We start from the raw sequence: 17,382 nt of genomic DNA on the forward strand, positions 1-17,382 counted from the left end.
CAACAATGGTGTCGTACCTGCTTTTTGAAATAGCCAATGGCATATTCATCGGCATACGTGAGAAAGTAGAGGATGCTGTGCTTAATGTGGTACTCCTTCAGGTGATTCATAAGGTGAGTTCCGTAGCCCTTCAAGGAAGTAAAGAAGAAATGTGAAAAAATGATCAGGACAAAACGTGGGAACGATCCTCTTTCTGTCACTACATTTATATTCTATCTTTCCTTCTAGAGCTCAAGACAGCCTGCACGATTTTTCCAATCATCCCCTTTTTGTCTCACAACTACTCTATGAAGCAAATTGGTTTCTTAACTGAAGTAAATATTTAAGACTAGCTCCAAACTCAAATACTCTACCTCACTAGCTGAAAATTCATACAGGAAGCTAATTTATGTGATGTGATTTGCAATCAAATAGAAATTAAGTCTGAGATGAATAATGTCCTGTACAGAAATCTGAGGCAATCAATAAAGATAGTTAGCAATAACAATGATTACACAAGATTTTAATATGGAAAACGTGAGGCACAGATGTTCACTTCTCGAAAGGGATTGCCAAAACTGTCAAAGGTTGCTACAGAACACATGTTAAACCCTCCTCCAAGTTTAACAAAAAAACAACTAACCTATTCAAATAACAGCTTCATATTATGCTTAATATGATGGTCTGGTTCGCCCAATGCTCTTAAGAACATGCCTGAATTCCTAACATATAAATACAAACTACCCAACCCCGTCTAAGCCTAGTCTAAGACTATGAGCTACTCTGCATTATTGAAGATAACTAGTATGGATCCATGCCAATATTTGATCCTTTTAAGAAGCACAGGAGAGGCATTGCAACTCCATCTGAAGAAAATCTCAGAGAGTTAAATGTGATTTATTCCAGACAGTGCAAAAGTGTCCTTGAATGTATCCCTTTTCCTGCCTTGGATATTAATTGTAAAAGGAAACTCATATTGTTTCCCACGCAGAATTTTAAACTCTACATCAGCTTCTAATTGCTTTTTATACTTTCAAATATTTTTATGCTCTTGCTCTCCATTCATTTGCTACCTCTTCATGCTGCCTCCCATTCCTCAATTACATCCTCTATGACTTTCCACTTCCTATAACTTCCTGCTTCTTCTAGTTCTTTCTTATTGCATAATTTTCAAGTCTGCTTTGAAGTCCAAGGCACATTAAAAAAAGCTAATCCATTGAGAATGAACCCTGAGTCTCTGCTGCAATGTCCAAAGGCAGCACAAATGCACTGAAAAGCCTGTGAAGATTTTATTACCTCCCATAAGCCAGTTTGGGCAAGTAAGGATGCTGCTATGTTTAAAAGCAACCAATAAATGTCCCCTCCCCATACCTTGGTCTTTTGACATCAGAAAACAAAATCTAAGCTGCCTTTCTATGCTCTGTTCTGATCCAGCAAGATCTGGGATGCATCATTGATTATAAGCAGTGAGAGTTCCCTGTAGAATTAATTGGAAGTATCCCAGATGATACTAGCAGACCCCTCAATTACTAGTTTAGAACCTGTTTTAAACCCCAAAGAATGTTACATGTATCTCAAAACAACCGTACCTTGACTTGTTCATTAGATGTGACAGCACAGAAGACAATCTCAGTGAATCCTTGAGTTGGAAACATCCGAAAACAGATCCCACCAATCACTCGACCATCCTTGATTAATGCTAGAGTCTTGTGCTTGCTGCCAAGAAAATAAGTAGCAGAAAGAGAAGCTTGAATTGGAAGGAGGTAAGCACTACTGAGAATATTCCTGCTTCATCCTTCACCTTTTTGAGATGTAAGAGGGGAATAAAGCAATGCCAACCATTAACCCCATTATAAACCTGAATTAGTTTCATTAACAATTCTAGCTGACCTAGAACTTACTTCAACCCTTTCTTGCTGGGAGTCTTTTGTGTCGCCTTACCATTATTTCCACAGATCTCTTGCTGAGCTGCCATGCTTCTTCCTCTACCTCACTTCTTACATTTAAAACAAAAACGCCTTTCAAAACCAGGATGTTGGAGTTTTGCACAGAGCCACTTCCAACATGTTTCTTTCAAGAATACCTTTAAACCCCAAGTGGGCTGCTTAAACTTTGTTAGAAAATAAACATCTCTCCAAAGACACAGAAATCTCTCTTCTGGTGTTCTGCAGAGCACACAAGACCTGCTTTTGATCTCAAGCCTGAGGTTGATGTGGTTGTAGGGCTTCTGGTGTGATTTGCTGTTTTAGTCTGGGGTGCCTGTAGTGTTGTATGTTTTTTAAAAACTTTTATTATTTTGTATTTTTATTAGTCAGTCCATGGGCGTGGGCAGTTATAATAAGTTAACAGCAATAATAAAAGAAACATCACAAAATACAAAGACCTGTAAAGAAAAGTAAAATGCCTGTGCCAATAGGAATAAGCAGTTGGGTGCAATCCCAAAACACCAGGAACATCTCTGATATTGACAAAATCGCCACCAGTCAACTGCAAAATGCAGCTTTACTTGGAACAGCTTACATCCAGCTTGCATACCTTTAACACAATCAAACAACATCTGCCTACACCAGGTCCTTGGAAAGGATTCAATAGACAAATATAAAATCCAAGCTAAATTTTTGGTTGATTGTGAGACTAATCATAATAATGTCTCCTCGTGAAGCACTTTCTTGATGTGGTTGTGGTCTTGTGTGCTCTGAAGACGACAATTATGTCAGAGGTTGAACCATATTGAACAGGTCTTATCAGAGGAGTCAGACAAAAAGTGCGTCTCCCATAAAATATGTTGAGTAAATTACAGAAATCCATACTTGCTTGGTTGCCACAACAAGAACTGCGCTAGGTGTTGGAGTACCTGGATATCTGGTAAAAATGGGTTTGATGAGCAACCAGGGACAAACTATCAGTGTAAACTACTGGAAGGAAAGGTGTTTACCCATCACAAATACACAGTGATTGAAAAGACATAAGGACCTTTTATTACAGATCAAGTCCAGTAAAAAGAGGATATTTGAAACAAATGCACCAGTTCTAGAAAAACAACATCCAGAATCAGAAATAACAGAACAGAGATTAATGTTGATTTATAATATGAAATAAAATATTCACAGAAGAATTGGAAGAACTGCAAAAGGTAAAGAAATTAAAACATTGCCAGATGTAATTCAGACAAAAAGGCAAACCAGGGGGAATTGGTAGGAGGAAGTCAGCACAGCCATATAATTATTTTTATTCAGCAACAAAGCTCTCTATTATCTGCCTCAGAAAGAGCAAAGTCCTCTAACTGAAGACGTAGAAGAATTGAACAAAGTATAATTAGGCATCTAGAATAGTACTAAAACAACCAAATAAAGTTCCCTGGATTGAAGCTTGTTCCAAAGAAACAGCTAGCACAAATTAAAAGATGCCAATATTGATTGCAATATCAAAAATAAACACTAGCTCGCTGCAAGAAACAAACCAACTAATGTACAAAACAACTGCAGTTATAACTGAATACCTGGACTGCAAAATCAACAAAGAAGAAAAAAAGCAAAAAATACACCATCAAAATGGAAAATCACACTGGAAAATAAGATCAGCAAACTGAGATGCAAGTAAGCTAGAAGGAAAGAAAAGCTGAAGAACAAGACCAAAAAAATGCCAAATCAAGAAATAACAGTTAGAAACAAGGAAGATTAAGTACTGGAAATAATAAAACAGCAAATATCAGCTAAAGCTAAGATTAGCAGATACGAAGCTCAAATTGCAGATTATAGGCAGAATCTCTGATTTTGATCCCAATTAGAAACATTTTTACCAATTCATCAATAGAAAGATTGTAGTGAATCAGTTAGCGCCCAACAAGAAACAGTAGTTTTAGGTGGGCTTCCGGTTTGCCATTAGGTGGGCTTCCGGTTTGCCATTATGGATGTTCGGAGAATGGCTCTTGTCTTCCACGTCCAGTTTCGCATCGCTGGGGGGTCCTAAAAGGGCCGAAGAGCCACCCTGGAGGGGTGACCAGCAAGAAGGGGCTTTTGCAGAAACGTGGGGGGGCTCAACTCCCCTGTTAGTGCCTGCATTCTCTTCGAACCGGCGAACAAAAGACCGGCCATAGCAATATGGCCGGTCACTAGGCTGCAGACAGCCAAAGTCACACTTACTACCAGGCAACATTAAAGCAGCGTGGAAGAGACCGGGTAAGATCAACCTCTCTTATACTCCAATCTTCCTCTTTTCACCTAAATAAGCTGCTAAATACCTTCCCCCTGCGAAGAGGGAGGGGGGATTTCAACCGTCTCTTCAGAATCAGCGGCGATTGAACCTCCAGGGGTGTTTTTAAAAGAAACGTTGGAAAAAATGAATTGGACTTCAACTAGAACTTTATTCCTTTAAAAAAAAACTTGTGGACTAAAAGCTTTTGACTATTTATTCCTTACTTCCTATTTTTATTTGAAAATTTGGCTCTGCTCTTTTGAAACAGAAGAAACAATTGAAAAGAGATTAACAGGCAGTTCCCTAAGAGAAAAGAATTTTCTAAGCACTTGGGGGACACCGTGTGGCTAAATCTGAAATTGCAATCTGACACTTAAAAAAAAAAAGAGGGGAGAGAGAGAGAGAGAGACAGAGACACAGAGAGAGAGACAGAGACAGAGAGACTTGGCTGAAAACAAGATAAGACTAACCTTGAACACCAGATGTGAGAGTCCACCATGGAAGAAATACAAAAACAAATTTATGCTGTGATGAAAATAACCTGCAGCCAGTGATGAAATAAGACCTTTTGGGGGAAAACTAGGAAGCGTCTTGGATAAGCAAACTCAAATTGTGACTATAACTTAATAATTTATCGGGACAGAACATAACAGAAGAAATGGAACAATTAAATATCCTGACAGAAGATTTAACTACTCAACAAGCACAGACAAGAGAAAATTTGGAGAAAAACCTGACAAAATGGATAGAAGGAAAAATTTGCTACATAAAGCAGAAGGAATTTGAAGATCAAAATGAGAAACAGATGGAAGAAAAAATGGACAGTCCAGGACAATTACACCAAGAGGAGAAAATATGAGAAAATTTGGTATTTCTATCAGACCCCTCAACCCTTCAAAAATGGAGATTGGAGGGTCATTTCAATACAATACTACAACACAAGAACTCTTTGATGACCCTGAAGCAAAGAAACGGAGAATGACATGGCAAAGGAAGAAAGCCAGAATAAGATTGAAGAAGAATGGACATATTTAAGAGGCCTGAAACAGAAAATATCTAAATAGACAGGATTGTACTTGGATTATGAGATTGTTTTGATGTGCAGATAAAAATACTGGCTAATTAAAAAACTTAAGATGTGTGAATATCAACAATTAAATTGAAATAATGAATAGTTTAAATGAAATTGACTAAGATGCATTTATGTTAAGAGTGATATAATGTAACTAATATACTTAGATGTAGTGATAAGAATAAAATTATAAGTCTAAGCACGAGAGAGCAGATATAAAGGAGAAGAGAAAATATGTATTAAATGTTGAAATGGGAGAAATTTTGGTTATTGAATTTATAGTATGTGGAAATTATAATGAAAACAAGAATATTATATTGTATTATTAACCTGTTGATATGGAAATGAGATAGATAGGATGTGTATCTAGATTATTAGGCACTGGAGAGAACTGTGATAAAGGGAAGTGGGGTCACCTAGAAACATGAAAATGAGAAACTTCGTTTAATATTAATGCAAATTAAAGCTGGAAAAATTTATAAGGTGATTGATGTCTTAAAAGATGAAATGTTAAAATAAATAAAACATATAAGAGTATTGACAAATGCAAGGAAATCATTAAATAACTGATAGATAAAATAAGAAGTATGTTAATTTAGACAAGAGACAATATGTATTTAAGGAAAAAGAGAGGAAATATTGGCTACAACAAACTGGAGATTTGTAACAACATGTACCTGTATGAAATGGAACTATTGTAACTCAGACACCACATTGCTTTTCAAAGACATAAGTGTAATATTGGAAAATCAATAAATTTATATATATATAAAAAACCAGTAGTTTTAAGTGACGCAATTTGATTAAGGAGGTAGATAACAATAAAAAAGATGAAACGAAAGAATTTGTAATAACAGCAGAAATGGTGGAGAAAGGGGCAAGAAAGATCAAGAATCGGTGAAGATGAATTGCATGGATTTTGGTTGAAACATCTGACTAGTCTATATCCACTTGTTGCCAAGCAGTTTATCAATATGCTGCAGGGGGATGAAACTGAGGAGCGGCTAAGATGTGGCAAAACTTACCTGATAATGAAAAATCCAGCAAAAGAAGCAGCATTGGAACTACAGACCAATTACCTGCTTACCAACAACTTGCAAATTGCTAATAGGTGTGTTGGCTGATGCAGTCCAACAGCATCTAGTTGAAAATAGCTCTTTCCACCTGAGCAGAAAGAAAATTGCAGAGGAACAAAAGATCATATCTTAATCGACAAGATGATTTTGGAAAAGTGCAAGACAAGAAAGATCAATTTGAATTAGCATGGATTGATTACAAGAAGGCATTTCATTCCCTGCCACAATTGGATAATCAACTGCCTAGAAATAACACGTCAGTAGAAATATCAGAAGCTTTGTGCAAAGATAGATGGCACAATGGAAGACATGGGGATAGATTGGGAGAGATTAATATCAAGAAAAGGCTCTTCCATGGAAACTCACTATTGCCAGTACTGTTTGTCATTTCACTGATTCCTTTGTCAAGAATACTGAATAACTCCATTCATGGCTATCAAACATCAAAAAATCTGCCAAGTTATCCTGCCTCCTTTGCATGAAGGATTTGAAGCTGTATGGAAAAACAGTATCTGAAATAGAATCGCTGCTGAGCACCATCCATATATATAGTCAAGATATTGCAATGGAATTTGGACTGGACAAATGTGCCAAACTCATCATCAGTGAGTATGACACATCAAACACTACGTATAAAAAAATGAAAACTGAAGGAATCAAGATGGAAATAACATGAAGAGTGTGGATGAAAATGATCACTACAAATAGCTGGGCATCCTTCAGACTGACAACATTAAGCACACAGAAGTCAAGAAAAAGGTTAGAAGTGAATATATCATGAAAATGAAGATGATCTTATATGTCCAAACTCAGTGGAGGACATACCATCAAGGCAATTATCACCTGGGCAATTCCAAGAACTGGAACAGCAGACTGCATTTTGTTGTTGTTAGTTGCGAAGTCTTGTCCGACCCATCGCGACCCTATGGACAACGTTCCTCCAGGCCTTCCTGTCCTCTACCATCTTCTGGAGTCCATTTAAGCTCACGCCTACTGCTTCAGTGACTCCATCCAGCCACCACATTCTCTGTCGTCCCCTTCTTCTATTGCCCTCAATCTTTCCCAGCATTAGGCTCTTCTCCAGTGAGTCCTTCCTTCTCATTAGGTGGCCAAAGTATTTGAGTTTTACCTTCAGGATCTGGCCTTCTAAAGAGCAGTCAGGGTTGATCTCCTCTAGGACTGACCGGTTTGATCGCCTTGCAGTCCAAGGGACTCGCAGGAGTCTTCTCCAGCACCATAGTTCAAAGGCTTCAATTCTTTGGCGCTCAGCCTTTCTTATGGTCCAACTTTCACTGCCATACATTGCAACTGGGAAGACCATAGCCTTGACTATACGCACTTTTGTTGACAGGGTGATGTCTCTACTTTTTAGTGTGCTGTCTAGATTTGCCATTGCTTTCCTCCCGAGGAGCAAGCGTCTTTTAATTTCTTGGCTACAGTCCCCATCTGCAGTGATCTTGGAGCCCAGGAAAATAAAATCTGTCACTACCTCCATTTCTTCCCCATCTATTTGCCAGGAATTGAGAGGGCCGGATGCCATGATGTTGGTTTTCTTAATGTTTAGTTTCAACCCAACTTTTGCACTCTCCTTCTTCACTCGCAACAAGAGGCTCTTTACTTCTTCTTCACTTTCTGCCATTAGAGTGGTATCATCTGCATATCTTAGGTTGTTGATGTTTCTTCCGGCAATCTTAATTCCAACTTTTGATTCATCTAGCCCTGCCTTTCTCATGATGTGCTCTGCATATAAGTTAAATAGGCAAGGCGACAGTATACAGCCTTGCCAGACTCCTTTCCCAATTTTGAACCAATCAGTGGTTCCGTGTCCAGTTCTCACTGTTGCTTCTTGGTCCGCATATAGGTTTCTCAAGAGACAAATAAGATGGACTGGTACACCCATCTCTTTAAGGACTTGCCACAGTTTGTTATGATCCACACAATCAAAGGCTTTAGCATAGTCAATGAAGCACAAGTAGATGTTTTTCTGGAACTCCCTAGCTTTCTCCATGATCCAGCGTATGTTAGCAATTTGATCTCTAGTTCCTCTGCCTCTTCGAAATCCTGCTTGTACTTCTGGTAGTTCTCGATCCACATACTGCTGGAGTCTAGCTTGTAGAATTTTAAGCATAACTTTACTAGCATGTGAAATGAGTGCAATGGTGCGATAGTTTGAACATTCTTTGGCCCTGCCTTTCTTTGGAATTGGAATGTAAACTGATCTTTTCCAATCCTGTGGACACTGTTGAGTTTTCCAAATTTGCTGGCAAATTGAATGTAGCACTTTTACTGCATCGTCTTTTAAGATTTTGAATAGCTCAGCTGGAATACTGTCACCTCCACTAGCTTTGTTGTTGCTCAGCTTTTCTAAGGCCCACTTCACTTCACATTCTAGGATGTCTGGCTCAAGGTCAGTGACCACCTCATTGTGATTATCAGGGACATTAAGCTCATTCTTGTATAGTTCTTCTGTGTAATTTTGCCACCTCTTCTTAATCTCTTCTGCCTCTGTTAGGTCCCTGCCATTTTGGTCCTTTATCATGCCCATTTTTGCATTAAACGTTCCTTTCATCTCTCCAATTTTCTTGAAAAGATCTCTGGTCCTCCCTATTCTATTGTTTTCTTCTATTTCTTTGCATTGTTCATTTAAGAAGGCATTCTTATCTCTTCTAGCTATTCTTTGGAATTCTGCATTTAATTGAGCATATCTTTTTCTCCCTTGCCTTTCGCTTCCCTCCTTTCCTCAGCTATTTGCAAAGCTTCCTCAGACAGCCATTTTGCTTTCTTGCATTTCTTTTTCTTTGGGATGGTTTTGGTTGCTACCTGTTTTACAATGTTGCGAACCTCTGTCCATAGTTCTTCAGGCACTCTGTCTATCAGATCTAATTCCTTAAATCTATTTGTCACCTCTACTGTATATTGAACAGGGATATGATTTAATTCATACCTGACTGGCCTAGTGCTTTTCCCTACTTTCTTTAATTTAAGCCTAAACTTTGCAACAAGAAGCTCATGGTCTGAGCCACAGTCAGCTCCTGGTCTTGTTTTTACTGACTGTATAGAGCTTCTCCATCTTTGGCTGCAGAGCATATAGTCAATCTGATTTCTGTGTTGACCGTCTGGTGATGTCCATGTGTAGAGCCGTCTCTTGGGTTGTTGGAAAAGAGTGTTTGCTATGACCATCGTATTCTCTTGACAAAATTCTATCAGCCTGTGCCCTGCTTCATGTTGTACTCCAAGGCCAAACTTGCCCATTATTCCGGTTATCTTTTGGCTTCCTACTTTAGCATTCCAATCCCCCATGATGATAAGGACATCATTTTTTGGTGTTAGTTCTATAAGGTGCTGTAGAGCTTCATAGAACCGGTCAATTTCATCCTCTTCAGCACTGGTGGTTGGGGCATAGACTTGGACTACTGTGATATTGAATGGTTTGCCTTGGATTCGAACTGAGATCATTCTGTCATTTTGAGGATTGTATCCTAGTATTGCTTTTCCTACTCTTTTATTGACTATGAAGACTACTCAATTTCTTCTGAGGGATTCTTGCCCGCAGTAGTATACCTGATGGTCATCTGAATTAAATTCACCCATTCCTGTCCATTTTAGTTCGCTGATACCTAAGATGTCGATGTTTAGTCTTGTTATCTCTTGTTTGACCACGTCCAGCTTTCCTTGATTCATGGATCTTACATTCCAGGTTCCTATGGAGAAAAAATCTTTACAGCATCGGACTTTCCTTTCACCACCAGACACATCCACAGCTGAGCGTCCTTTCGGCTTTGGCCCAGTCGCTTCATTCTTTCTGGCGCTACTAGTACTAGCCCTCTGCTCTTCCCCAGTAGCATATTGGACGCCTTCCGACCTGAGGGGCTCATCTTCCAGCGTCATATCGTTTTGCCTTTTGGTACTGTCCATAGGGTTTTCATGGCAAAGATACTGGAGTGGTTTGCCATTTCCTTCTCCAGTGGATCACGTTTTGTCAGAACTCTCTGCTATGACCTTTCCGTCTTGGGTGGCCCTGCACGGCATAGCTCATAGCTTCATTGAATTACGCAAGCCCCTTCGCCACGACAAGGCAGTAATCCATGAAGGGGAGACTGCATTTAAGCAGAACTAAAAGCCCTAGATAGGAAGACTAGAAAAATAATGAAAATGAATCATGCTTCTCAAACTCCAAATGCCACTGACAGAGTGTACTTTACCAAGGAAAATGGGTGGGCATAGAATGCTGCAAATATATCAGACAGTTTAAAAAGAAAAAAGGACACTGGAATATCTGAATGACAGTGAAGAGGATGCACTAAAGCTAGTATACCAAGAAGGCTTAGTAAATATGGCCTACAAGAAGTACCAAATGAAGAACAGAAGAGAGATGGGCAGACAAAGCATGGCATAGCCAACACATTAAAAAAATAGAAGACTAAACAGATCATAACAAGACTTGGCAACGGCTAAGAGCAGAAAAGCTGAAAAAAGGGATAGGGGGGCTATTTCTGACTGCACAAGACAACTCCTTAAGAACAAATACATACAAAGCCAGAATTGAGATGACAGTGACAGATACTAAGTGCTACCTCTGCAAAGAAGCTGAAGAAACAATGGATCACCTGATTAGCTGTTGCAAGAAAATGACTATAAACAGTGGCATGACAAAGTAGCCACAATGGTACATTGGAAGATCTGCAAAAAATACCATTTGCCTACAAGAAAGAACTAGTGAGACCATAAAATAGAGAAATTAATAAAATATAAAGACATTAAAGTGCTCTGGGACTTTAGAATTCAAATAGACAGGCACCTGCCACATAACACTCCAGACTTAACAATCGTTGATAGAACAAGAGTATGGATAGTGGATATAGTAGTACCTGGAGACAGCAACATAGATGAGAAAGAACTGGAGAAGATAACAAAATACAAAGACTTGCAAACAGAAATAAAATGAGTGTGGCAAAAGAAAAAGATGTAATAACAATAGTAATAGGATTCTGGTGCAATCCCAAAACAATTGGAGTACCACTTGAACACTATCGGCATTGACAAATTCACCATTAGCCAATTACAAAAGGCAGCTTTACTTGGAACAGCTTAGATCCTGGACAATATCTGTATAACCATCAAACATCCACATCTGCCTATCCCAGATCCTTGGGAAGGACTTGATAGGTAGACAAAAAATATCATAACCAGTCTAAATATCTGGCTGACCGAAATGAAATAATGTCAGGTGGCTGGAGTCCAAAACTTCATTTGGAAGTATGCCCATTTGGCCAGGGAAAAAAATCTGTAAGAATAGAGATAGTCCTCAGTTTACGACCACAAATGAGCCCCAAATTTATGTTGCTAAGTAAGACATTTGTTAAGTGAGTTTTGCCCCATTTTACCTTTCTTCCCACAGTTGTTAAGTGAATCGCTGCAGTTGTTAAGTTAGTAACACGGTTGCTAAGTGAATCTGGCTTTCCCATTGACTTTGCTTGCCATAAGGTCGTAAAAATGGATCACATGATCCCTGGGACACTGCCACTGTCATAAATATCAGTCAGTTGCCAAGCGGCTGAATTTTGATCACATGACAACAGGAATGCTGCACTGGCCATAAGCATGAAAAACAGTCATAAGTCACTTTTTTCAGTGCTGTTATAACTTCGAACAGTCACTAAATAAAATGTTGTTAAGTCGTGGACTACCTCTACGTGCAATGAAGCATTTATGATGGAATTAAAGTTGGGGCAAACAGAATTAGGACTTGATTAGGACAGTTGGGTCTCTCACTGCAACCATTTTATAAAAGAACTAATGCCTTCCCAAAAGATATTACTGGGAGTCCAGCTAAATGAAGCTGTAATTCACAGAACGTTTTGCAGAGAATAAATAGCTAAATCTCAAGCTCTACGGTATATCCTATTTATTAAAAGATTAATGTGATATATTTTGGAAGGAGAAACATTTTCTGTAATTACATTAGTCTTTTAATATTAGTAAGGAAAACATTTTATGCGCTAACTTGATTCCAAGGTCCCCTTGATTATTTTATTCAAACGACCAATTTCTCATTCACATTTATAAGCCTTTATCCTAACTTATTAGAACTAATGTATAATCAGCCCAACTTCAGGGACTCAAGATTTGATGGTTGCCATGTACGTGGATTTATGATACACAAGGTGCAACTTTCACTCTTTCCAATACCATTCCCAAACCTACGGGTCAAAAACCAGGCGGGTGATGTATTCCTTGGGCATTCGAGGCAGCTGATGTGAAAAAACATTCTGTAGCCCAACCAGCCACATGAGGATCTTCTTGTTTGATTTTTGAGAAAGTGAGTTGCCAATGACATGAAATTCGATAATTCCACGCCGTTCCTCTAGGCGGGCTGTCTCATCTCGGGCTGCATTTGCTGACAAAAGACTGGTCTGCAAGTAAAAGAAACATTCTGATAAAAAAAGAATTAAAGACAATATGCAGAATATAAAGTCAGTTAGATTAAGTCATTTATTGGAGTAGGGGAGGTTTCATCCTCTATATATAGATTACTTTCATCCTTCTAAATCTACACAGATAACTTAAATTTGAAAAATTGTTAAAATCTTTAACAGACTTAAGTATGTTAAATTGGGGTTTCTATTATATTTCTGACTCGTTAACTAAAAATATATCTTGCTTATAATAGAAAAATGTAAGGTAGTGATTCCCAACTTTATTTTTTTCCTCAAATACTAAATTTTAATTATGATATCTGAGCTCACCATAAAAAAAGCAAAAAATATTTTTAATAAGATCGTAACATAGAGGCTGGAAAAAATATGGATCAAGGCAATACATTCTGTAATTTGCACATACAATATGCGGGGCAGCTATTAAAACTAATTTTGCAGTGTTTTATGATGCAAATAAAAATGGGGACAATCAGCTGACTATACCTCAGGCCCCAGCATGGCTGCTGGGTCAGTAATAGTCAGCATCACTTCATTAACAAGCTCCATTGGAATATCACCTAACACACGAATTCTCTTTGCATCCTCAAGGGTCAAACTTTCTGGAAGTTTCCTTTTCTCACCTGTGTGGAAGGAAAGAAAAAAAAACTATGGTACACAAAAATATCAAAACTAAATGTAATGCATATGAGAGGTGAAGCCATAATTTATAGAAATCACATTTAGATACTAGCCTGGGTTTGGGCTCATAATTTTTTAACAGCACATTTTAGGAATAAGGGAACTTTAATAAAATTCATTCAAATGACGGGTGGGGGGGTTTATACTAAGCTTTTCTTTCAGACATTTTGATTTTTGCTTTACATTACCTTGCTGTTCATGAGGATTTTACCTGGCACAGAATCCAGTGAGCTCCCATCCAGATTAATAGATGTCAAAGATGAGCTGCAACTCAGAGATTTGTTGAACAAAGGAGTGCTAGCTGCAGGAACAGTACTGATAGCTACACAAGAAATAGGGACAGCAATAGTCCATGCATTAAAATACGAAGGCTTTATGACTTAGGGATGCAATGAGATGGTTCAGTTCTTTAAACTTCTGCACACAAAAACTTATTTCATTTTTATGCCATCCCTTCTGCAAGAAACTCAGGATAGCACACATGAATTTATCCAATGCGGTGCTTGCAACAATCTTATTGTGAATTGATGAAGGTCCGGGGATCAAGCTTATTTTATTTGTATGGCATCCATCTCACCTAAGTTACCGGATAGCTCACAACAGTCAGAACACCAATCTAATAAAAACAAGTTAACACACAACATATAAAAACGCTGATAACTACCGGTACTTTAAAACTAATTATGGTCAGTGGGCTAAGTCCAGTCTTGTGCAAGCTGAAGAAAGCCATTATAAAATCTCCCCACCATTCCAGACTCCCAAACATGGTGACAGAGCTCTATCTACAGGCTCAATTGTAACTTTTGATTGGAAATTTCATCAAAATCTCCCTACAAAACCCTATGTTGTTTTCCTTCCCCAGCTTGGCGATCCACCCTACAACTCTTAAGTTTTTCCAGTGATAAAATCGCAACTACCAAAGGAGCAACCTTTGAAAAAATGCATTAGCTATAATAATGAATAACTACCGGGGAACTTGTCTATTCTCCTATCTCAATTGATTGATCTTGTTTAGGAATGGCAGAGTTTCTCCAGTCATGAATTCAAAATGGCTAAAAGCAGTTTCCTGGATGGTGAGATATGTTTTCCTGCACTCTAAACTACTTGATTTGCAGTGTTGTGTTTTTTTTAAATGCCAGCTCTCTATGCAAAAGACGACTGGTGAAACTGAAGCATTCTTGAAATCTCATTCACAAAACTGCTCTAGTAAGAAGGAAACTTATTTATTTATTTATTATTTTATTATTGGGACTTATATGCCGCCCTATCTCCCGAAGGACTCAGGGCGGCTAACAACAATAACATACAATAAATACAGAAGTTAAGATAAAATTAAAATTAAAGGCCTCTGCACAATAAATTAAAATTAAAATAAATTAAAAATTAGAGTTAAAAAATTAAAAACATAATTAAAATCCTGTCAGTCCAGGTCAGCCAGGTGGAAAAGGAGTGTTTTGAGGCTGCGGTGAAAGGACTGGAGATCTGGGGCCATCCGAAGCTCATGGAGGAGCTGGTTCCACAGGGCTGGCGCTCCCAGAGAAGGCCCTCCCCCTGGGGGTCGCCAGCCGACATTGTCTAGCCGACGGTACCCTGAGGAGGCCTTCTCTGTGTGAGCGTACTGGGCTATGGGAATTCGTTCCCGGCAGCAGACAGTCCTGCAAGTATCCCGGGCCTAAGCCATGTAGGGCTTTAAAGGTAAGTACCAGCACCTTAAATCTCACCCGGAGGGCAACCAGTAACCAATGCAGCTCACGCAGGAGGGGTGTAATATGGGAGTATCGGGGTGCTCCCATCACTACCCGTGCAGCCGCACTCTGCACCAGCTGAAGCCTCCGGGTGGTCTTTAAGGGCAGCCCCATGTAGAGAGCATTGCAGTAATCTATACGGGAGGTAACGAGTGCGTGGGTGACTGTGCGTAGGGCATCTCGGTCCAGAAAGGGGCGCAACTGGCATACCAGGCGAATCTGGGCAAATGCCCCCCTAGCCACGACTCCAATATGATCTTCAAAACTGAGTTGTGAATCCAGGAAGACGCCTAGATTGCGTGCTCTATCAACGGGAGGTAACATCTCTCCTCCTATAACCAAAGATGGAACCTCTTGGACTAAACGAGATGCCGGTACATAAAGCCACTCAGTCTTGGCCGGGTTGAGCCGAAGCCTGTTCATTCCCATCCAAATCTGTACCGCTTCCAGGCAACGGGACGTCACATCGAGGGCATCACTGGGTTGGTTCGGGGTGGAGATGAAAAGCTGGGTATCATCAGCATATTGATGATACCTCACCCCGAAGGCACGGATGATCTCTCCCAGCGACTTCATATAGATGTTGAACAGGAGGGGCGAGAGTACCGACCCCTGAGGCATCCCACAACTAAGGGGCCTAGGGGTTGACCTCTGCCCCCCTGCCAACACCATCTGCGAACGGCCGAACTTGCAGGAATTGAACCATTGCCATAAATATGATTACTGTTCCTGTATGTTAAACCTCATCGGAGGAGAAGGGACATAAAACAATGTAGCTCAACAACCAAATACTTTGGGGCAGAGGCTGTTTTACATGCAAAAGACCCCAACTTCTGGGTCACCAGAGCTGAGGCGTATCTCTGGCTGTCATATCAGACAATGCCCGTCAATCAGAGCAGGCTTTACTAAGGCAAACAAATGAGCATTTTAATTTACTACACAGCAGTTTTACAATTTGAAACCCTTTATAGCTATACCAACCAACGCCACTGTCAGAATCCATTTATATCACATTCATAAATGTATGTTTAAAACATTATCCCCCCCCCCATGGATTCTGCCATCTCCCGAGGAAGGAGGAGCATATGTGGATTCAGCCTGCCTTAGGTTATTTCAAAGACCAAGGGGAATCTTTTGAACTGGGGGAGCAAAAGGGAGGCTTAGAGAAGAAGGCGTCTGGCCTGTGTCTTCATTTAATTCTGTAGAGGAAGAACGCAATAACCATAAAGATTCGAAGTTCCTTTTTTCCCATGAAAGGGATGACACAAGTAAAATGATGGGGGCTGACCAAATGGGGTGAGGGAAGGGGGGTTGAACCAGGAACCCTTTATAAAGTTTCAATTTGTAAAACAATACTAAGTCCTGTCTTGTATTTCCACAACCAAGTATGTCCTAGTAAAAATTCCTTTTGGACTAGAACTGACTCCAAGAGTTTTTGTTTTCCTAAGACGTGGATTGGGGTGGGTCCTGACAGCCACATCAGTTAAAAGGAATATTAGATACCTGGCCGGGGTACAAGTGGGGCCCCTTCAGTTGCAGGCATTGTGAAGTCAGCTTCCCAGATTGGGGAGCTCTCCCCATAGATTTCTTCCTCCAGCATTGACAAAAATCTTGATATGAATTGGAAAAAAAATGGATCAGAAATCCAATCTAATTAATGTCAACTTATTGGCATTCAAATCCCACTTTATTATTAAAAACAGGTCACTACCTATTCATACAATAAACAGAACTGAACCCAACTGAATGGTGCCTAATTCATTAGCTCAAATCTTACTTCAGAAATCAGCAGTAGGTAGATTTTGTAAGCTGCGATGCTTCTTCCTTTTCTCCACTAAAAAGTGCAGGTAAGCATACTCTATTTTATATAGCTGGCTTACAAAAAAAGAAAAAAAAGGCTAAAATGCACATTGTAATCTTGGACTCTTATATGGCAGGAACATGATATCTGAAGTATTTTAGATGATGTTGAATCACAATTCCCAGTAGCCATAATTAAAATGACCAATGATGAGAAATGCTCGGAGCTTTAGTTCAGCAAGAGCTGTAAGGTCACTGGTTTCTCACCTGTTACATATACAGGCACACACACACACACACACACACACACACACACACCCAATCTTTGCTTTATGGAAGCCCTTCAAAGCCAATCTAATTGAATAAAAGCTAGCTAATAGAGATAATAAAGTAAAAAAAAT

At 39.4% G+C, this 17,382-nt stretch overlaps 1 protein-coding gene across 1 annotated transcript in view; it reads right to left on the reverse strand.

Annotated features, from left to right (window-relative positions):
• The window catches only part of KAT2A (lysine acetyltransferase 2A), a gene marked incomplete at its 5' end in the record, with an annotated part of 34,588 nt that overhangs the window by 8,275 nt on the left and 8,931 nt on the right, over positions 1 to 17,382 (reverse strand). The window contains 6 exons of the mRNA XM_081346524.1: positions 18 to 128; positions 1,569 to 1,695; positions 12,526 to 12,734; positions 13,242 to 13,378; positions 13,648 to 13,758; positions 16,685 to 16,791. Of these exons, the coding sequence (XP_081202650.1) occupies positions 18 to 128; positions 1,569 to 1,695; positions 12,526 to 12,734; positions 13,242 to 13,378; positions 13,648 to 13,758; positions 16,685 to 16,791 (802 nt within the window). The remainder of the gene's footprint in view (positions 1 to 17; positions 129 to 1,568; positions 1,696 to 12,525; positions 12,735 to 13,241; positions 13,379 to 13,647; positions 13,759 to 16,684; positions 16,792 to 17,382) is intronic.

This window comes from Vipera berus (assembly GCF_964194415.1).
Source record: "Vipera berus genome assembly, chromosome: Z".
NCBI lineage: Eukaryota > Metazoa > Chordata > Lepidosauria > Squamata > Viperidae > Vipera > Vipera berus.